Source organism: Oncorhynchus mykiss, chromosome 4 (genome assembly GCF_057628025.1).
Source record: "Oncorhynchus mykiss isolate SJ-2025 chromosome 4, ASM5762802v1, whole genome shotgun sequence".
Classification (NCBI taxonomy): Eukaryota; Metazoa; Chordata; class Actinopteri; order Salmoniformes; family Salmonidae; genus Oncorhynchus; species Oncorhynchus mykiss.
In genome coordinates, this window is record NC_143025.1 from 75,860,001 (window position 1) to 75,881,517 (window position 21,517).

General features: G+C 44.9%; 1 protein-coding gene across 2 annotated transcripts in view; it reads left to right on the forward strand.

Annotated features, from left to right (window-relative positions):
* ak9 (adenylate kinase 9) overlaps nt 1–21,327 on the forward strand; it is a 21,391-nt gene extending 64 nt beyond the window's left edge. The window contains exons 1-38 of one of the 2 annotated variants that reach the window (XR_002473301.3): nt 1–114; nt 344–471; nt 594–657; nt 754–806; nt 892–988; nt 1,148–1,260; nt 1,466–1,642; nt 1,758–1,880; nt 2,086–2,160; nt 2,394–2,495; nt 2,684–2,823; nt 2,931–3,253; nt 3,404–3,454; nt 3,549–3,590; nt 3,688–3,821; nt 3,955–4,105; nt 4,222–4,333; nt 4,454–4,539; nt 4,695–4,763; nt 4,956–5,150; nt 7,761–7,888; nt 8,133–8,336; nt 8,557–8,859; nt 8,968–9,089; nt 9,201–9,420; nt 9,748–9,816; nt 9,969–10,172; nt 10,441–10,659; nt 10,831–11,044; nt 11,888–12,089; nt 12,382–12,528; nt 12,851–13,010; nt 16,090–16,286; nt 16,471–16,640; nt 20,106–20,204; nt 20,314–20,416; nt 20,564–20,678; nt 20,882–21,327. The exon at nt 1–114 is cut by the window's left edge and continues 64 nt beyond it. Coding sequence is in view for 1 of the 2 variants with exons in the window: in XM_021600718.3 (XP_021456393.3) it covers nt 379–471; nt 594–657; nt 754–806; nt 892–988; nt 1,148–1,260; nt 1,466–1,642; nt 1,758–1,880; nt 2,086–2,160; nt 2,394–2,495; nt 2,684–2,823; nt 2,931–3,253; nt 3,404–3,454; nt 3,549–3,590; nt 3,688–3,821; nt 3,955–4,105; nt 4,222–4,333; nt 4,454–4,539; nt 4,695–4,763; nt 4,956–5,150; nt 7,761–7,888; nt 8,133–8,336; nt 8,557–8,859; nt 8,968–9,089; nt 9,201–9,420; nt 9,748–9,816; nt 9,969–10,172; nt 10,441–10,659; nt 10,831–11,044; nt 11,888–12,089; nt 12,382–12,528; nt 12,793–13,010; nt 16,090–16,286; nt 16,471–16,640; nt 20,106–20,204; nt 20,314–20,416; nt 20,564–20,678; nt 20,882–21,093 (5,346 nt within the window). In the remaining variant the exon portion in view is untranslated. Of the gene's footprint in view, nt 115–343; nt 472–593; nt 658–753; nt 807–891; nt 989–1,147; nt 1,261–1,465; nt 1,643–1,757; nt 1,881–2,085; nt 2,161–2,393; nt 2,496–2,683; nt 2,824–2,930; nt 3,254–3,403; nt 3,455–3,548; nt 3,591–3,687; nt 3,822–3,954; nt 4,106–4,221; nt 4,334–4,453; nt 4,540–4,694; nt 4,764–4,955; nt 5,151–7,760; nt 7,889–8,132; nt 8,337–8,556; nt 8,860–8,967; nt 9,090–9,200; nt 9,421–9,747; nt 9,817–9,968; nt 10,173–10,440; nt 10,660–10,830; nt 11,045–11,887; nt 12,090–12,381; nt 12,529–12,792; nt 13,011–16,089; nt 16,287–16,470; nt 16,641–20,105; nt 20,205–20,313; nt 20,417–20,563; nt 20,679–20,881 lie in introns of both variants that reach the window. The other variant, XM_021600718.3, reaches the window with a different exon arrangement.
* Nucleotides 21,328–21,517: the final 190 nt, after the last annotated feature.

The following is a 21,517-nucleotide window of genomic DNA, read 5'->3' on the forward strand; positions in this document are numbered from 1 at the left end:
GGTTACGCTCGCACAACAAAGTTGAGGCATGAGAAAATTATATGGATAGCAGGCACATAACAATGGCTAACTTGTTTTGAGTACCTAGTCAAACAGATGGAAAATTATTAAATGGTAAGTTAAATGTCATTTCAAATGTAGCTAGCTAGCTTATGTCGTTGCAGTATTATTAAACCACTCACTGTCTAGGTAGTACTAGGGGTATTCAAAATTGTCTAAACTAACGTTAGCTAACAGTTTAGAGTTTGCCTGTGACAGTTGGTTACAACAACCTTATCAGCTGATTGTCAACTGCTTGAAATGATAACATTCTTTCGTGGCTGTTTGTCATTGCATATTTCAGGGGAAGTATCATCAAATGTTCTAGAAACCCCAGTCATGAACACTTATGTTGACAACCTCATTGAGGATGAAGCTGAGATTGAGCTTCTTCTTGCCAAACCGACCTGCTTCATCATTATTGGGAAGCCAGTGAGTTATCAATATGGTTCGCACACACACACACACACACACACACACACACACACACACACACACACACACACACACACACACACACACACACTGACCTACTATATTGTTATTCTATACAGGGGGTTGGCAAATCTACTCTTGCCACAAAATTAGCCCAGTCCTGGAAGTGTGTCTTGATTGATGGTAAATATTCCCTATCTCAACCTGTTTTTCTGTTCCTAATATCATGTCCTGTTCTCCTTTTCTGTATCTGAACACGTCTTTATACATTAATTTCAGACACAGAATTGCTCAACCAACACATCAATGATCAAAGAGCTCAAGGAGTAGAGGTGAGTTTCCACTGTGCATCCTCAATTTGCTGTACAGTAGCAGATTTACATGAATGACTTTTCAACTACCATCTTATGGTTTCAGCTTCTTGAGATTCTGAATGAAGGGAAAAGTATCTCAGAAGAGATGGTGGTCCAGCTGATTCTGGACAGACTCAAGTCACCAGAGGTCGAGCACTACGGTAATTCAACTAATTTTGCTAGCCTAATCGACATTGTTTTGTTGTTCCTTAATCCCTAACTACATTATACTCACTAGATTCAACACAGTGCTGCATGTTTTGTGTATGTTTGAAGTGTGTGCAGTTTCAGGAAAATGTCAGTATTGTGTTGTATGGCAGGTTATGTGCTGAGCTGCTTGCCCTCCATGTCAGAGGAGTACCTGAAGATACTGGAGCAGATTGAGTTCATCAAGAACCTGAGACTGGCACCCGATTTCATCATAAACATCAAGGTTATCTTCTTCTCCCTTGAGTTAGTTTACTGTGCCTTGTGCTGAATTAACAAGACACAGCCAAACTTTTACAGCTAGTTACGGCCATTACACTACACCATCGACCGTGAAATAACAGTAAAATCCTGAAACTGTCCTTGGCCTGAAGTATCCTCATTGCGTTACTTTTCTATCCACTTATTCTATTGAGCTGTTCCATCCCCAGTGTGCGGACAGGGACCTGATCCACCGCCTAGCGGGCCAGAGGCAGCACCCCCTGACAGGCAGGGTGTTCCTCAGGGAGCAGTGGGACCCTGTGAAGAAAGAGACCACCAAGAAAAGGAATGAGACAGATGAGGATGAGGGGGAAGAGGAGGAAGGGGAGCTGGAGGAGGCAGAGGAGGTGCAGCCAACATGAACAGATTTATACTACCCTTATTGGAGATGTTGTTATACTCTATTCTATGTGATTTGTTTGTTTGTTTGTTTATTTAGTCGGTTGCTTATTTGTTGATCAGGTGGAGGAGCGCGAGCTGCAGAAGGACATGATTACCCAGCTGGTGCGAGCGCAGGAAAACTTCCCAGAGAACGCCTACCGCAGGGTTCTCCTGTACAAGGACACCATTCTCAGACCTCTAGAGGTGAGCGTACTGAGGCCTGAAGAGGACACACCTAAAATGGCTGCCAATTTCTGACAACAACTCCATTCACTTTGTTGACTCATCATCAAGTGTTCTATCTTGATCAGTGATAGAGATGTAGTGTATTACTAGATGGACATAGTTCTCTGTTCTGATTAACTGCCATGGCTACCGACATGCTGTTTGACATGCTGTTTGTTTCCAGGACTACATGGCAGACCATGCTTCCCTGCACCTGTTTGAGCTGGATGGGAATAAAAACCCTGAGGAACTGTTCATGGTGGGATCAGAGGGGGTTCTTGGAAAGAGGAGTTCCATTTCTGAGGGAATAAGCAATGCAACCCTTAGTCCTCTGTCAATACATTAGTCACATTGAAAACCCTTGAGTTGGCTGCAGTTTCATTATCCATTCTACAACTAACCACAGTGACTGTCCCTGTAGGTAAAGGCTGACTTCTGTGTTTTAATTGCTGGTTGACGAGCTGGTTGTTTATGGTTTTGTCCCTGGTGTAGTCAGTGCTCTTCCGTCTGGAGTCCATGGCAGTGAGGAGGGTTGCTGTCCCCCTTCGGCTGCTCCAGATCGACGAGGAAGAGCTGCCTGATGAGATTGACACGGTCAGCCTCTCGCTTATGCTACTGTTTGTGTGGAAAACCCTAAACTCAGATCTATTATTGTAAGATTAGTCAATGGCCCTTGAGCAGCAAGCAATGTAGCTAGCTAGCACAATGTTAACAGGTTATGGTAGACCAATGCTATGGGATAGTAACTGCCATTGGCTGTCTGTGTTGATGTCTTCTCTCAGGAGGAGCTGTTGCGGACCATGTCCTCCTCTAAGACAGTGGCCCCTGGGTTCAGGTGGAGGAGGAGTCGTTGGTGTAGAGCCTGCCCTGTGGCCCTAAAGGAAGGCAAGATCATCAAGGGAAAGCCCGAGTTCTCTGTGGGGTGAGTGAGTGAGTGAGTGAGTAGGTGAGTGAGAGTGTGTGTGCGTGTCTCTGTTGCTTGTGTCTACACATTCCAGCCATTAACTCTCCTTCCCCGCTCCCCTTCAGGTTCATGGACAAAATCTACATCCTGTCTTCCCAGGAGGCCTTGGGGAGGTTTATGCTGAACCCGCGGCGGTACCTCCTGCCACCCATGCCGCGGCCGCCCTGCAAGGTGTCTGTGATCGGGCCTCCATGTGCAGGCAAGAGCACGCTGTGCGCCCTACTGGCCCAGCACTACGGAGCAGAACTGGTGGACATGGAGGTCTTGATGAAGCCAGTCATCGCCAAGGTCAAACAGGACATGCTGGAGAAGGTCAAGAGAGACTCCACCCTCATGGCTATCGAGAGGGTCAAGGTCAAGATGGAACTGGACGCCACCCACGGGTCCAGTGAGTGATGGGATGATTATGGTGGTGATGATGACGATTGCATGGTGAAAAAGTGTATCAATCCTTTGCTCGGTTTCTTGTGTTGTCATCTGCAAAGCATTTATAGAATGAGCATTTAGTCAAATGTAATCAAATGTGGATTTCCTGCAGTAAACATGAGATCCAACATCAGTGAGGAGGAGTCTGATGACAATGATTCAGGTGAGTAAATCAGACTCTAACCAACAAACAGGTATGTGCTGCCTAATAGACATACACATTTAGTCTAACTGGTGATTCTGATGTCATCCCACAGCGACATCCACGACCCACTCCTCGAGTGAACAGACTGAGGAAGGTGAGCAACACAACCATACAGTCCCACTACTTGTCAGTTACTCTGTTTGAGTGTCTGCTGAGGTGTTGTTGTTGTTGCTGCTGCTGCTGGGATACAGTGATGATGGAGGTGACAGAGGAGCACCCAGATGTACAGGCCATCGTGGAGGAGGCTTTAAAGGAGGCGGAGCAGGTTGTAACCCCGCCCTCTCTGGACCTGTATGCAGAGGTGCTGGAGAATCACATCAGAGAGGTTTGTCTGAAGTCAAGTCAAGTAAATTACCTTGAAGATTAAATAGTTGAACGTGTGCACAGTATCCTTCCAAATTGAAAAAACTATGCCTTGTGGAATGGCATTGATGTTCTCTATCAAATGAGTATTCCAGATTGAGATGGCCGATGCAGACTCAGAGATCAAGAGAGGGTGGGTGCTGGACAACTTTCCCAGGAACAGGTCCCAGTTGGCCACCATTCAGGATCTCCACGATGGGATCATGCCCGATATCCTGTTCTGCCTGAAAGACAACGATGGGGAAGGTGGGAGAAACTACAACTCACAACTACAAATACTACCATAGTAATGCCTTTGTATTATTCACCTGAAGACTACCATATTTGTAGTTCTATACTAATGTAGAATATTTCTGTTGCAGGTAGGGTAGTATTGAAGAGGATGTATGAACAGAACAGGGAGGAGGTTGACAAGGTAATCAAGAGGCTTGAAGAACAGCAGAAACAGAAGGCCCAGGAGGCTCAATATTCCTTGTGAGTAGAGCTAAAATGGAGGGGGAATGATGTGTTGGTCCTCTGCATTGTTGGAGCCAACATGGATGGTTGAGTTAACCAGTTTCAACTTGCTGTATGTGTGTTTGTGGCCTTCTGTAGAAACCGTATGCAGCAGGACCCAGAGGAGGATCCTAAGCCAACAGATCCTCAGGCCAAACTGGAGGCAGTGCAAGAGGAGGTGGAGGGTACTGTTCCATTTTAACTAAATGTTGTCATTCTCGATCTCGATCCTCAAAAACATGACTTACTGGTATGCTTCTCACATCATGCTGCCTTCTACGATCACAGCTTTTGTATACTCATATCTATCTTCAATGTATCCTCTTAATTTGCTTTGCAGAAGGCTCTGCAAAATCTGATGCAGACGATGCTGACAAAAGCCCACCTACCATCAGCATAAAAGGTGGAGGTAAGACTGAGCAATGACCATCTGAGCAATGTGAAAACATTTAGTTTTGTTTTGTGATATGATGATGATGATTATTATTATATCTCTGATGTAAAGTGCCACCTGCATCCATCCATCTCTCTCTCTCTCTCTCTCTCTCTCTCTCTATCTCTCTCTCTCTCTCTCTCTCTCTCTCTCTCTCTCTCTCTTCAGATGTGACTCTACCTGCAGTGTGGAAGAGAGGCTATCCAGACGGTCCAGAGATGAACCCATTCAAGCTGCAGCTGAAGCAGTTTGTGATGGACTGGGAGAGCATGGAGTCCTCTATCACAGGCAGCTACAATGTACTGGAGACCTCTGGCAAGAGCCCTGAGGACCTGGTCCAGGAGATGGTCTTCCACATGGAGAGTGAGTTTTCAGCTTAGGGTGTTTGTGTAGGTGGAGGGGGTGGGGGGCTCAGGGTGTGTACATGTGGATTTTTGTGCTGGTAAAAGAGAGTATGTCAGGGTACTGAGAGTATGGCAGGGTACTGAGAGTATGTCAGGGTACTGAGAGTATGGCAGGGTACTGAGAGTATGTCAGGGTACTGAGAGTATGGCAGGGTACTGAGAGTATGGCAGGGTACTGAGAGTATGGCATGGTACTGAGAGTATGGCAGGGTACTGAGAGGATGGCAGTGTACTGAGAGTATGGCAGGGTACTGAGAGTATGGCAGGGTACTGAGAGTATGGCAGGGTACTGAGAGTATGGCAGAATACTGAGAGTATGGAAGGGTACTGAGAGTATGGCAGGGTACTGAGAGTATGGCAGGATACTGAGAGTATGGCAGGGTACTGAGAGGATGGCAGGGTACTGAGAGGATGGCAGGGTACTGAGAGGATGGCAGGGTACTGAGAGGATGGCAGGGTACTGAGAGTATGGCAGGATACTGAGAGGATGGCAGGGTACTGAGAGGATGGCAGGATACTGAGAGGATGGCAGGGTACTGAGAGTATGGCAGGGTACTGAGAGTATGGCAGGGTACTGAGAGTATGGCAGGGTACTGAGAGTATGGCAGGGTACTGAGAGGATGGCAGTGTTTGAGGTTGAGTGACTATACTGGCTTGGTCAAATAGTGTGGCAGAGGACAGAGTTATAAGGCACCTTCAGAATGTATTCATAGTCCTTGACTTATTCCACATTGTTGTGTTAGAGTCTGAATGCAAAATTAATAAAAAATATATATATTCTCACCTATACGTCACATAGTTATCAGAATCACACAATAGCCCATAATGACAAAGTGAAACATGTTTTTAGAAATGTTTGCAAATGTATTGAAAATTAAATATCTAATTTACGTAAGTATTCAAACTGCTGAGTCAATACTTTGTAGAAGCACCTTTGGCAGCGATTACAGCTGTGAGTCTTTCTGGGTAAGTCTCTAATAGCTTTCCGCACCAGGATTGTGCAACATGTGCACATTATGCTATTCAAGATTCTTCAAGCTCAGTCAAATTTGTTGTTGATCATTGCTAGACAACCATTTTTAGGTATTGCCATAGATTTTCAAGTAGATTTAAGTCAAAACTGTAACTCATCCACTCAGGAACATTCACTGTCTTCTTGGTAAGCAACACCAGTGTAGATTTGGCCTTGTGTTTTAAGTTATTGTCCCGCTGAAAGTTTAATTAATCTCCCAGTGTCTGGTGGAAAGCAGACTAAACCAGATTTCCTCAAGGATTTTTCCTGTGCTTAGCTCCATTCTGTTTATTTTTTTATCCTTAATTAACGATTACAAGCATACCCATAACATGATGCATTCACCACTATGCTTGAAAATATGGAGAGTAGTACTCAGTAATGTGTTGTATTGGATTTGCCCTGAATATAACATTTTGTATTCAACACAAAAAGTTCATTTCTTTGCCACATGTTTTGCAGTTTTACTTTAGTGCCTTGTTGCAAACAGGATGAATGTTTTGGAATATTTGTATTCTGTACAGCCTTCATGTCACGGTCGTCCTCCTCTTCATCTGAAGAGGAGAGGCGAGATGGATCGGAGGACCAAAATGCGGCGTGGTATGTGCTCATGAATTTTAATAAAGAAAACACTGAAACACTATACAAAAACAACAAACGAAATAACAACCGTGAAGCTAATGCAAACTGTGCTGAAACAAGCAATCAACATAGACAATCACCCACAAACAAACAGTGGAACCCAGGCTACCTAAGTATGATTCTCAATCAGAGACAACTAATGACACCTGCCTCTGATTGAGAACCATACTAGGCCGAAACATAGAAATCCCCAAATCATAGAAAATCAAACATAGACTGCCCACACCAACTCACGCCCTGACCATACTAAATAATGAATACAAAACAAAGGAAATAAAGGTCAGAACGTGACACTTCCTTCTTTTCACTCTGTCAATTAGGTTAGTATTGTGGAACCTGTATCTTTGTAGTGACTGGTTGTATTGATACACCATCCAAAGTGTAATTAATAACCACCATGCTCAAAGGAATATTCAAATGTCTGCTTTTTTATTTTTTACCCATCTTCCAATAGGTGCCCTTCTTTGTAAAACATTGGAAAACCTCCCTGGTCCTTGTGGTTGAATCTGTGTTTGAAATCCACTGCTCGACTGAGTGACGTTATAGATAATTGTATGTGTGGGGTACAAATATGAGGTAGTCATCTCTGTTAAACACTATTATTGCACACAGAGTAAATCCATGCAACTTATTATGTGACTTGTTAAGCAAATGCTTACTCTTGAACTTGTTAGGTTTGCCATAACAAAGGGGTTGAATACTTATTGACTCAAGAAATTTCAGCGTTTTATTTTTTATTCATTTGTAAACATTTCAAAAAACATTATTCCACTTTGACATTATAGGTTGTTGTGTGTTAGCTAGTGACACAAATTATAGGCTGTAACACAACAAAATGAGGAAAAAGTCAAGGGCAGGGAATACTTTCTGAAGGCACTTTAGGTACCTAATAACCTTGATGTGTGTTTTCCCAAGAGCCCTTTAAGTACGTGGGCTGGGAGCTGTCAGGAGTAGACCTGGATGAGGAGGAGGAGGACGCTCAGGCCTTGGCTGAGCTGGAGAAACCTGAGGAGGCAGAGGGAGAGGAGGAACAGGAGACAGACGTACGTCCTACATGGAGAAACCCACTAATTACGTATAGTAGTTGGCAATTTAGACCTTACACATTTCTTGTACACATTCTCCAATTAAATGCACTGTAGCTGAATATAAAATTGCTTCAGACTTCACAGTATAGGTATTCTAACCAAAAACATCCTGTCCATGTCTGTTTACCATCATCCCATACTGCTGTTTTTCTGTGACATTTTTACGACATTCTCTCTCCTCTCTCCCTGCTGTATCCAGGAGGAGGCAGCGTCTAAGAGGGTGATGGGGGACACCCAACACTTCTGTCCCGTGTCCCTGAAGGAGAACGGGGCACTGATCCCCTGTCTGGATGAATATGCTGCCAAGTACAGAGAGAAAGCCTACTACTTCTCTAGTACTGAGGCCAGGGAACGCTTCTTACTGAGCCCCGAGACATACGTCTCACACACACAGCTATTGCAGGTAGGAGAGGAGGGAGGGAGGGAGGGAGGGAGTGGAAGAGTGACAGAGAGAAACAGTGAAGAAGTAAGAGCTACTGGATAACTTGTTGAACAATTGAATCTATGAATGTCTGAAATGACCAAATAGCTAAGACAAGTGAATCCATGATAAAATAATGATTCCACTTGACCCCCATATTCTAACCCTCTTCCTCTCCACCTCCCCTTCATCCCCATCCCAGGCCCCAGCTCTGAGAGTCTTCCTGCTGGGTACGAGGGGCTCTGATAAGACCACCCACGGGAAATGGCTGGCGGAGAAACTGGGGGTTTTTCACATCCAGTTCAGGGAGTGCCTGCAGGAGCTGATCCTGGGGAAGACCCAGGCCCGCGTGCCCTACTCTGATGAGGTGGAACCCCCTGAGGAGCCCCTTGAAGACCTGGAAGCCCTTCTGCTGCAGGCACAGGGAGGGGCAGCAGTGCCCTCTATGGACGAGGAGGAAAAACACAGTGGGAAGGACAGCCCAGAGGAAGCCCCAGCAGCAGAGGTAAAGGATATGATACTGTCACATATCACAGTTGTTATGGTGCAGTATTTCAGCTTGTTCCCCAGGGATTGAATGGTGGGCTATCTGTGTTGCTGTGTATGTTGCTAGCAGGGGGTGGGGCTGAGTGACGAGGAGGAGGCAATTAAGTCCTATCTGTTTGATGGAGAGCCTCTGCCTCAGGAGATCATGGAGATGATGCTGCCACAGTTCTGGGACCAGGAGCCATACAAGTACCAAGACATTTCACTAACACACACATAGACTCATCTTGACACACAAGGCACTCTCGCCCACTGACTTCCCATCTTGACTGATTTGCTGCACCCCCATCCCTACCCCAGATCGAAAGGGTTCATCCTGGAGGGTTTCCCCCAGAACCCTGAGGACGTGTCCTTCATGGTGGAGCGCCGGCTGTTCCCGGACGCAGCCGTGGTCATGACGGTGGACGTGAGAGACGTCGTGCGGCGCCTGCTGCCCCCTCGCCTAGCCAGCTGGAGAGAACGCCGTGACCGCAGGAGAGAACAGCTGAGACAAGTCAGGGATCTACGCCACAAACTACGGGTGAGAGGAGAGCAGGACAGATGACTAGGGCTTCAGGACAGGGAGCCAAGTGGGGGAGAAGGTGGAGACAGTAGAGAGGCTCAATGCTCAAGGGAGGTGTTAGAGGTCATGTTAACACACTCTCACTCCCTCTCTCTCTATCTTCCCCCCTCGTCTCTCTCTCTCTCTCTCTCTCTCTCTGGTCTCTCTCTCTCTCTGGTCTCTCTCTCTCTCTGGTCTCTCTCTCTGGTCTCTCTCTCTCTCTGGTCTCTCTCTCTCTATCTCTCTCTGTCTAATATATCTCCTCCTCTCCCACCCCCCTCAATCTTTCTCTTTCTGTTGATGCAGGAGGAGGCCATCACCCGGAGGAGGGCTGAGCTCATGACAGAGCATGCCTCAAAGCAACCAGCTGCAAAGGTAGTCCTTCATTGTCACAAGCACAGATGCTGTGACTCTTTGAGGCTGATATGGGTCTGTGCTATATTAGTTTGGGAAGAGTTTATGATTAGACCCTGATAAGTAGGGACTCTGTCATCCACTGGTCCTTACAGTCTATCTCTGTGTGCCAGGTGAAGGATGAGGAGGATGAGGAGGAGTTTGATGAGGAAGAGGAGGGGATGGAGGAGATCGAAGCCATGCTGATTGAGGAGTTTACTCTGGACGAGGAGGATGATGGGGAGGATGAGGAGACAGAAGCGGCTGCTGAGGAGAGGCTGGAGATGGAGATCGGGGAACGCTTTGAAACAGACGACGCCAACTTCACTAGGATGATGGTACAGAGACACACATACTGTCCAGCTATGAACAGGCCTTAATATAGTTACAGGCATTATAATAATAATAATACATTTGTAACCCAAAGTGCCATTATAAATCCAATCACATTTTATTTGTCACATGCTTCGTAAACAACAGGTGAAATGCTTACTTATGGGCCCTTCCCAACAATGCAGAGAGAAAATGTGAAAAATAATAACACAAAAAACAAGATACAGTATACGGTATCAGTACAGAATATAAAACTGTTTGTTTGTTGTTCAGGAACTCCTGGATGAAAACCAGATCCCTAAGCTGACCATCAACGGTGGCCGTAAGTCCAGGATCGTGCGTTACCAGCTGCTTCAGAAGGTTCAGCCTCTGGTGACCAACCGGGAGGCCCACTTCCACAAGTGCCAGCCCATCAGCTATACCCTGGCCCGCAAGCTGCTCTGCTACTCCTTCAAGTATAACAGCTTCTTCGGCTGCTGGGACCCCGTCAAGGTCAGTATAAACCGGGACCCACACTCTCTCTATTCAAATCCCAATCTGTTTAATTCAGTGGATGTGGATTTCTTCATAGTGTGATAAATGTTTTTATCTTCTACTAACTTTCTGTTTATCGCTGTATGTTGTAATGTGACTGATAGCAGATCCCATGTGTTCCTCTTTTAGTACACAGAGGGAGACCTGATACAGCCAGTGCAGGGTCCCCTGAACACATCCTACCCCGTGCTCTTCCATCAGTTCATCTACTTCTTCGCCTCCAAGGAGACGAGGAACACCTTCATCCTCAACCCCATCAAGTACCTGAAGCAGCCCAAACCCAACCCCTCCCTTCCCATCAAACTGGTCATTATCGGACCCCCCAAGTCAGGCAAAACCACAGGTCAGAGTTCACAACACATAGAGGCATATTAAACAAGTTCTCATCCAGTGGTGGAAAAAGTACTTGAGTAAAAGTTAAGATGATTTGATTTTAAATATACTTAAGTATCAAAAGTAAATGTAATTGCTAAAATAAACTTAAGTATCAAAAGTTACTTACTTATCAAAAGTTACTTAAAAAATTCCTTATATTTAACAAACCAGACGGCATAATATTCTAGTTTTTTTAATTTACGGATAGCCAGGGGCATGCTCCAACACTCAGACATCATTTACAAATTAAGCATGTGTTTAGTGAGTCTGCCAGATCAGGGGCAGTAGGGATGACCAGGGATGTTCTCTTGATAATTGTGTGAATTAGGCAATTTTCCTGTCCTGCTAAGCATTAAAAATGTAATGAGTACTTTTTGGTGTAAGGGAAAATGTATGGAGTAAAAAGTACATAATTTTGTTTAGGAATGAAGTGAAGTAAAAAATTGTAAAAAATATAAATAGTAAAGTACAGTACAGATACCCCAAAAAACGACTTAAGTACTACTTTTAAGTTTTTTTACTTAAGTACTTTACACCACTGTTCTCATCACAAATTTAGCTCTGTGGTAAGTGAATGTAATTCACTTTTGTAAGGATTGTTTGCAATATGTTTATTTGATTCTTAAACTCTTTTCTCCTCTATGAATGCACTAAAACTCCCTTTATTGTAACTTGTCAAACAATGCATTAGGATTTGATTCTCTCTAACACAAACTTAGATTTAAGACCATCTCAGGCCAGTTCTGCCAATCCAGCTGTACATTAGCTCACCCAAACAGAGAACACACCCATATCTATATGTGTTGTGCAGTGGCGAGGATGTTTGCCCATGAGTACAGCCTGACTCGTCTGTCCATTGGGGACGTGATGCGGACTGTGCTGGCCAGCCAGGGTAGGACAGAGCTGGCCACCCAGATGATGAAACACCTCTCCCAGGGCCACACCTTGCCAGATGAATTGGCCATCCAGTGTCTGGAGGTAGCCCTCATGAGCCTGGTCTGCAGCACCAGAGGGTAAGGCAGCTAACCTTGGCTGAAAAATATAGGCAGTGTTCAATTTCCCTCTTTCTCATGTCTGGCTTCATTCTGAATGATGTCATAAAACATTAAAAGTCAGTAATTCCCAGTGAGACAGTAATTTGGTGATCCATGCAGACCAATCAAAAGCTGGAAAAAGGTTGTATTGAACAGACCAATGAACCGACCAAAAGCAACATTTCATTGTATGCCAACCAGAAGGTTGACTAGGCTATTCATTCTATTTCCATGACATATTCTATTGACTGTATTTCCTTCCCTATCTCAGGTACGTGTTGGATGGCTTCCCTATGACGCGTAAGCAGGCTGATTTGATGGAGGCTCGGAGCATTATCCCAGTGCTTGTGGTGGAGCTGCAGCTGGACACCGTGGAGGTGCTAAAGAGAGGCCTCAGTGACAAGATGAAACCCAACAGGTCAGAGGGGTGGCACTAGATGGCCCTACCAGAGAAGACAAAACTATTGTGTACTGTACATCCAGCTATATGCATCAATCTCAAATGAATAGGAAAGTTCAGCACGTCCTGAAATTAATCAACTTTGACAGTGTCTATGCTTCCCATTAATTTAAGATTTAGGGCATGTAGCTGCATCTACACAACAGATTACCTGGGACATGGATTCATCTTGTTATCATTTTGGTTTAAACTGTCACTTAATTATCCCCCCTCCCCTGGCAGTCCCCACCTGATGCATGACAGCCCCCAGATCCTGAACATCCGTAACTCTAATTTCAAGCATGAGGTGGAGGCAGTGAGGCAGCACTACCAGCAGCATTACCAGAATTGGGTCTCTGTGGATGGACACAACTCCAAGTGGTGGGTCTGGAACAGAATCCTGGATGAGGCCCGCATGAGCATGAGACACATCCACACCTACCTGGAGAAAATACGCACCGGTAATATATGCAGTCTAGAGAGACTATAGAAAAAGCCTATTCACTTTGGTAATTATTTGTATATATTCTACACTGAACAGAAATATAAACGCAACATGTAAAGTGTTGGTCCCATGTTTCATGAGCTGAAATAAAAGATCCCAGAAATGTTCCATAAATTATGCACAAAAAGCTTATTTCTTTCAAATTTTGTGCACATATTTGTTTACATCCCTGTTAGTGAGCATTTTGCCTTAGCCAAGGTAAAAATCTACCTGACAGATGTGGCATTTCAAGAAGCTGATTAAACAGCATGATCATTACACAGGTGCACCTTGTGCTGGGGACAATAAATGGCCACTCTAAAATGTGCAGTTTTGTCACACAACACAATGCCACAGAGTTTTGAGGGAGCATGAAATTGGCATGCTGACTGCAGGAATGTCCACCAGAGCTGTTGCCAGAGAATTGAAAGTTAATTTATCTACCATGAGCCGCCTTCAAACTTGTTTTAGACAATTTGGCAGTATGTCCAACCGGCCACACAACCACAGACTACAGTGCCTTGCGAAAGTATTCGGCCCCCTTGAACTTTGCGACCTTTTGCCACATTTCAGGCTTCAAACATAAAGATATAAAACTGTATTTTTACATAAAGATATAAAACTGTATTTTTTTGTGAAGAATCAACAACAAGTGGGACACAATCATGAAGTGGAACGACATTTATTGGATATTTCAAACTTTTTTAACAAATCAAAAACTGAAAAATTGGGCGTGCAAAATTATTCAGCCCCCTTAAGTTAATACTTTGTAGCGCCACCTTTTGCTGCGATTACAGCTGTAAGTCGCTTGGGGTATGTCTCTATCAGTTTTGCACATCGAGAGACTGAAATTTTTTCCCATTCCTCCTTGCAAAACAGCTCAAGCTCAGTGAGGTTGGACGGAGAGCATTTGTGAACAGCAGTTTTCAGTTCTTTCCACAGATTCTCGATTGGATTCAGGTCTGGACTTTGACTTGGCCATTCTAACACCTGGATATGTGTATTATTGAACCATTCCATTGTAGATTTTGCTTTATGTTTTGGATCATTGTCCTGTTGGAAGACAAATCTCCGTCCCAGTCTCAGGTCTTTTGCAGACTCCATCAGGTTTTCTTCCAGAATGGTCCTGTATTTGGCTCCATCCATCTTCCCATCAATTTTAACCATCTTCCCTGTCCCTGCTGAAGAAAAGCAGGCCCAAACCATGATGCTGCCACCACCATGTTTGACAGTGGGGATGGTGTGTTCAGGGTGATGAGCTGTGTTGCTTTTACGCCAAACATAACGTTTTGCATTGTTGCCAAAAAGTTAAATTTTGGTTTCATCTGACCAGAGCACCTTCTTCCACATGTTTGGTGTGTCTCCCAGGTGGCTTGTGGCAAACTTTAAACAACACTTTTTATGGATATCTTTAAGAAATGGCTTTCTTCTTGCCACTCTTCCATAAAGGCCAGATTTGTGCAATATACGACTGATTGTTGTCCTATGGACAGAGTCTCCCACCTCAGCTGTAGATCTCTGCAGTTCATCCAGAGTGATCATGGGCCTCTTGGCTGCATCTCTGATCAGTCTTCTCCTTGTATGAGCTGAAAGTTTAGAGGGACGGCCAGGTCTTGGTAGATTTGCAGTGGTCTGATACTCCTTCCATTTCAATATTATCGCTTGCACAGTGCTCCTTGGGATGTTTAAAGCTTGGGAAATCTTTTTGTATCCAAATCCGGCTTTAAACTTCTTCACAACAGTATCTCGGACCTGCCTGGTGTGTTCCTTGTTCTTCATGAGGCTCTCTGCGCTTTTGACGGACCTCTGAGACTATCACAGTGCAGGTGCATTTATACGGAGACTTGATTACACACAGGTGGATTGTATTTATCATCATTAGTCATTTAGGTCAACATTGGATCATTCAGAGATCCTCACTGAACTTCTGGAGAGAGTTTGCTGCACTGAAAGTAAAGGGGCTGAATAATTTTGCACGCCCAATTTTTCAGTTTTTGATTTGTTAAAAAAGTTTGAAATATCCAATAAATGTCGTTCCACTTCGTGATTGTGTCCCACTTGTTGTTGATTCTTCACAAAAAAATACAGTTTTATATCTTTATGTTTGATGCCTGAAATGTGGCAAAAGGTCGCAAAGTTCCAGGGGGCCGAATACTTTCGCAAGGCACTGTATGTGTTGAGCATTGTGTGGGTGAGCTGTTTGCTGATGTCAACGTTGTAAACAGAGTGGCCCATGGTGCCGGTAGGGTTATGGCATGGGCAGGCATAAGCTAAGGACAACAAACACAATTGCATTTTTATTTTTTTGAATTTTACCCCCTTTTTCTCCCCAATTTCGTGGTATCCAATTGTTAGTAGCTACTGTCTTGTCTCATCGCTACTACTCCCGTGCGGGCTCGGGAGAGACGAAGGTTGAAAGTCATGCGTCCTCCGATACACAACCCAACCAAGCTGCACTGCTTATTAACACAGCGCGCATCCAACCCGGAAGCCAGCCGTACCAATGTGTCGGAGGAAACACCGTGCACCTGGCAACCTTGGTTAGCGTGCTCTGCGCCGGGCCCGCCACAGGAGTCGCTGGTGCGCGATGAGACAAGGATATCCCTACCGGCCAGGCCCTCCCTAACCCAGACGACGCTAGGCCAATTGTGCGTTGCCCCACGGACCTCCCGGTCGCGGCCGGTTACGACAGAGCCTGGGCGCGAACCCAGAGTCTCTGGTGGCACAGCTGGTGCTGCAGTACAGCGCCAGCTGTGCCACCACTGCGCGACCTGGGAGGCCCTCACAATTGCATTTTATCAATGTCACTTTGAATGCACATAATTACTGTGATGAGATCCTGAGGCCCATTGTGAGGCCCTTCTCCTTTAAGGTATCTGTGACCAGCAGATGCATTTCTGTATGTGAAATCCATAGATTAGGGCCTAATACATTTATTTCTTCATATGGACTGTAACTCAGTAAAATCTTTGATATTGTTAATTTTTTTGTTCAGAAAATATTAAAGTCTTATGAGATTGCTGCTTCTCCTATGTCTTTGACCCTGGCCCCTACAGGCCATGCAGCTAGCATCGACAGGCTGTGCATCACACCAAAGGAGCTAAAGTCTCGACTGGGTGAGTTTAGCTATTACTGCCCTGTCAGCCTCGCCCTCCATCGACACCTGGTGGACTGTTCTCTCACTACATCTCTGGAGCTGGCCGCTGAGTTCAGGGGACACTATTACAAGATGTGCTCTCGGGAGTACCTGGAGGTGGGTCTCATACCTGGTGACAGTTATCAATGATTTGGTGACTTACCTGCATGTAATGTGTGTAAAGTGCTCTTTGAGATCTGTGGTTAAAAGGTATAATGTATATGATTACATCACAGGAACTATTAACAGAGGTAAAATTATATTGATTTCTCTCTTTGCCTTGTACCCCTATCTACAAAAGCTCTTCCTTGAGACTCCAGAACAGTTTGTGATCCCGGGCTGCCCACACGCTCTCCCCCCTTCCCACATGTTGCCCAAGAAGCTGACGGCCGGCCAGGTGAAGGCCAGGTTCCCCAAGCAGGTGGAGATGAAGGGCTACTGCCCCGTCACCTACCTGGATGGGAGGCAGAGGTAGCCAACACACTGGCTTTACTCCTATCTATTCATTATAGTACCAGTCTTCTTCAATGCTGGCACAGGGGGGCATGGGTTCTCTGTAGGTCTCTGGCTTTTTAAGAGGTCGGAAGTTTCCATACACTTTAGCCAAATACATTTAAACTCAGTTTCTCACAATTCCTGACATTTAATCCTAGTAAAAATTAGTGTTTTTGGTCAGTTAGGATCACCACTTTATTTTAAGAATGTGAAATGTCAGAATAATAGGAGAGAGAATGATTCATTTCAGCTTTTATTTCTTTCATCACATTCCCAATGGGTCAGAAGTTTACATACACTCAATTAGTATTTGGTAGCATTGGCTTTATATTGTTTAACTTGGGTCAAACGTTTCAGATAGCCTTCCACAAGCTTCCCACAATAAGTTGGGTGAATTTTGGCCCATTCCTCCTGACAGAGTTGGTGTAACTGGGTCAGGTTTGTAGGCCTCCTTGCTAACACACGCTTTTTCAGTTCTGCCCACACATTTTCTATGGGATTGAGGTCAGGGCTTTGTGATGGCCACTCCAATACCTTGACTTTGTTGTCCTTAAGCCATTTTGCCACACCTTTGAAAGTATGCTTGGGGTCATTGTCCATTTGGAAGACCTATTTGCGACCAAGCTTTAACTTCCTGACTGATGTCTTGAGATGTTGCTTCAATATATCCACATAATTTTCCTACCTCATGATGCCATCTATTTTGTGAGGTGCACCAGACCCTCCTGCAGCAAAGCATCCCCACAACTTGATTCTGCCACCCCTATGCTTCACGGTTGGGATGGTGTTCTTCGGCTTGCAAGCCTTCCCCTTTTCCTCCAAACATAACGATGGTCATTATGGCCAAACAGTTCTATTTTTATTTCGTCAGACCAGAGGACATTTCTACAAAAAGTACGATCTTTGTCCCCATGTGCAGTTGCAAACCGTAGTCTGGTGAGGTTTTGGAGCAGTGGCTTCTTCCTTGCTGAGCGGACTTTCAGGTTATGTCGATATAGGACTCTTTTTACTGTGGATATAGATACTTTTGTACCTATTTCCTCCAGCATCTTCACAAGGTCCTTTGCTGCTGTTCTGGGATTGATTTGCACTTTTCGCACCAAAGTACGTTAATCTCTAGGAGACAGAACGGATTTTCCCATGATGTCAAAGAAAGAGGCACTCTGTTTGAAGGTAGGCCTTGAAATACATCCACAGGTACACCTCCAATTGACTCAAATGATGTCAATTACCCTATCAGAAGCTTCTAAAGCCATGACATCATTTTCTGGAATTTTCCAAGCAGTTTAAAGGCACAGTCAACTTAGTGTATGTCAACATTAGCAGCCTCCTCCCTAAGTTTGTTTTATTCACTGCTTTAGCACACTCCGCCAACCCAGATGTCCTAGCCGTGTCTGAATCCTGGCTTAGGAAGGCCACCTACAATCCTGAAATGTCCATCCCTAATGTAATGAGTGTGTGTAGGTGGCAGGGAAGTCAAGCGCAGGAAAACGAACTTGGTATAAACGGAGTTGTGTAATAAGCGCTCATAAACGCCAAAAACCAAAATATACAAAAAATAATAAAAGTGGGTACAAAACCCGTCGCACACCGACACATGACTAGCACAACACATACAATAAAAAATCTCAGACAAGGACATGAGGGGAAACAGAGTGTTAAATACACAACATGTAATTAATGGGATTGGAACCGGGTGTGAAGGAAGACAAGACAAAACCAATGGAAAATAAAAAATGTATCAATGACGGCTAGAAGGTCAGTGACGTCAACTGCCGAACACCGCCCGAACAAGGAGAGGGACCGACTTCGGCGGAAGTCGTGACACCTAACTAAAACATTTTCTGACAAGATAGAACTGCAAAGGGGGAGGAGTTAGCCTGAAGCGTTCTGTCATACTATCCAGGTCTGTGCCCAAGCAATTCGAGCTTCTTGTTTTAAAAATCAACTTTTCCAGAAACAAGTCTCTCACCGTTGCCACTTGTTATAGACCCCAGCTGTGCCCTGGACACCATATGTGAATTGATCGCCCCATCTAGTTCGTACTGTTAGGTGACCTAAACTGGGACTTGCTTAACATCCCGGCCGTCCTACAATCTAAGCTAGATGCCCTCAATCTCACACAAATTATCAAGGAACCTACCAGATGCAACCCAAAATCCTTAACCATGGGCACCCTCTTAGATATCATCCTGACCAACTTGCCCTCTAAATACACCTCTGCTGTCTTCAACCAAGATCTCAGCGATCACTGCCTCATTGCCTGCATCCGTAATGGGTCAGCGGTCAAACAACCTCCACTCATCACTGTAAAACGCTCCCTGAAACACTTCAGTGAGCAGGCCTTTCTAATCGACCTGGCCGGGGTATCCTGGAAGGATATTGACCTCATCCCGTCAGTAGAGGATGCCTGGTTGCTCTTTAAAAGTGCTTTCCTCTCCATCTTAAATAAGCATGCCCCATTCAAAAAATGTAGAACTAAGAACAGATAGAGCCCTTTGTTCACCCCAGACTTGACTGGCCTTGACCAGCACAAAAACATCCTGTGGTGTACTGCATTAGCATCGAATAGCCCCCGCGATATCCAACTCTTCAGGGAAGTGAGGAACCAATATACTCAGTCAGTTTTCAAACATAAATTTGCTTCCTGTAGCACTAATTCCAAAAAGTTTTGGGACAATTTAAAGTCCATGAAGAATAAGAGCACCTCCTCCCAGCTGCCCACTGCACTGAGGATAGGAAACACTGTCACAATAAGCATTTTTCCACAGCTGGCCATGCTTTCCACCTGGCTACCCCTACCCCGGGCCAACACCTCAGCACCCCTTGCAGCAACTTGCCCAAACTCCCCCCGCTTCTCCTTCACCCAAATCCAAACAGCTGATGTTCTGAAAGAGTTGCAAAATCTGGATCCCTACAAATCAGCTGGGCTAGACAATCTGGACCCTCTCTTTCTAAAATTATCCGCATAAATTGTTGCAACCCCTATTACTAGCCTATTCAACCTCTCTTTCGTATCGTCTGAGAACCCCAAAGATCGGAAAGCTGCCGCGGTCATCCCCCTCTTCAAAGGGGGAGACAGACTCAAACTGTTATAGACCTATATCCATCCTGCCCTGTCTTTTTTTTGGTTCACCAACTACTTCTCAGATAGAGTTCAGTGTGTCAAATCGGAGGGCCTGTTGTCCGGACCTCTGACAGTCTCTATGGGGTGCCACAGGGCTCAATTCTTGGGCCAACTCTTTTCTCTGTAAATATCAATGATGTTGCTCTTGCTGCTGGTGATTCTCTTCTCTGCACCTGGGTCCAACCTTACAACGTCACAGATTGATGCTCTCATCCTACCTCCAAGACAGGCTGCTTGCTGAAGGCTCTCAGTTGATTCCGTTTCATATTTAGTGCCTTTGAGATGTATTGCTTTTAGTTTGAAACTCTCCTCAGGTATGAGGCCCTGGTTCGTGGAAGCGTGGAGTACTCTGTGGAATATCGGGAACAAATCTACATTTTCGAGAACGAACAGAAACAGGACAGGTTTCTGAGGTCAGTAATAGACTGATGCAATGAACCTGGTGTGATCTCAAATTATCAATTTGAATATTGTTAGGTAACCCAAACCAGTTCTCTTCCAACTTCTTGCTCCTCCTCTCAGGTTACCTGAGACCTATTGGAACCAGAAGCTGCCCGACAAGCTGCCTCCTATGAGTGAGCCTGTGCAGCTCACCTCCCTGCCCATGCTAGGCTACATGGAACAGGTGAGACTGAGGCTCACACACACCGGGAGGCACTCTGGATGTAATTACTGGAGGGACTTAATCTGAATAAAAATAGCTGAAGTGTGTTTACACTACAGTGCATTTGACATACTGTATGTTGACCAGAGGTTTTGTGTTCCATATCAGGGCGTGGCAAGATCTATCATTAAAGCTCTGACTGCCGTCGGTTGTCTCAAACCAAAGTTCCCCTACCTCAGTCCGAAGAGATCGGCACTCCATTATCTGGCATTTTATTTGAAAGGTATGCAAAAATCGTTGAGAGGAGCCTTAAGGCTCTTCACACACCCAAGTTTGTCATCACCATAATGTCACACGGTCCCTGGTCATGCTATATTTGCAGTGCATTGGTCTCGGATTATAATTTGACTCTGCATTATCTTGCTTGTCCATTCTTTCCTCCTGTGCTCCCTCCCTATTCCCTCCATCCCTCTCTCCGTTCCTCAGCCTTCAACCCCAGGAACTCGGACTACATCCGCCAGAAGTACAAGAAGAAGCTGGCGTCATTTGAGGAGAATTGTGAGCTTATCTCCTACCTGGGCTCCACTATGACCAAGAAGTACAGAGCTCCTCAGGAGCAGCCCATAGACTTTGAATTTAAGCTGCACAGGTTTTTGGCTTTTGGAGAGTCCACAGAGGCTGCTGCTGGGGTGCTATAGTACCTCATGACTTGTGAAATATTGTTCACTGAAATGATGAGCTCTAAGTATTTCACAGGGTGCATTGCACTGTTGAGATATCAAATGATGACAGAATTGCAGTCCTTTTAAACTGCTATTAACATTTCTAAATGTTTATTATTTAACCAAATGCATTTTGTTAGTTCACCATTTGTAAGTTGAAAGTCAGTGGGTTTTTCTTCGTACATATTAAAAACCCAGTGCAGTCAGAAATGTGATTTTACTGTGATATATATTTCTACACTGTTGAAATAATATTGTGAAAATTATCATGTCCTTCAAGTGTACGAGCGGTTTGAAAAGACTGCCAGAAATTTCTGCCTGTTTGGTGGGATGGAGTTTGGGCCTGCCTGGTGACATCATGAGGCTGTAAATGTGTGAATTGGGGGCTTGCAGTTGCTTC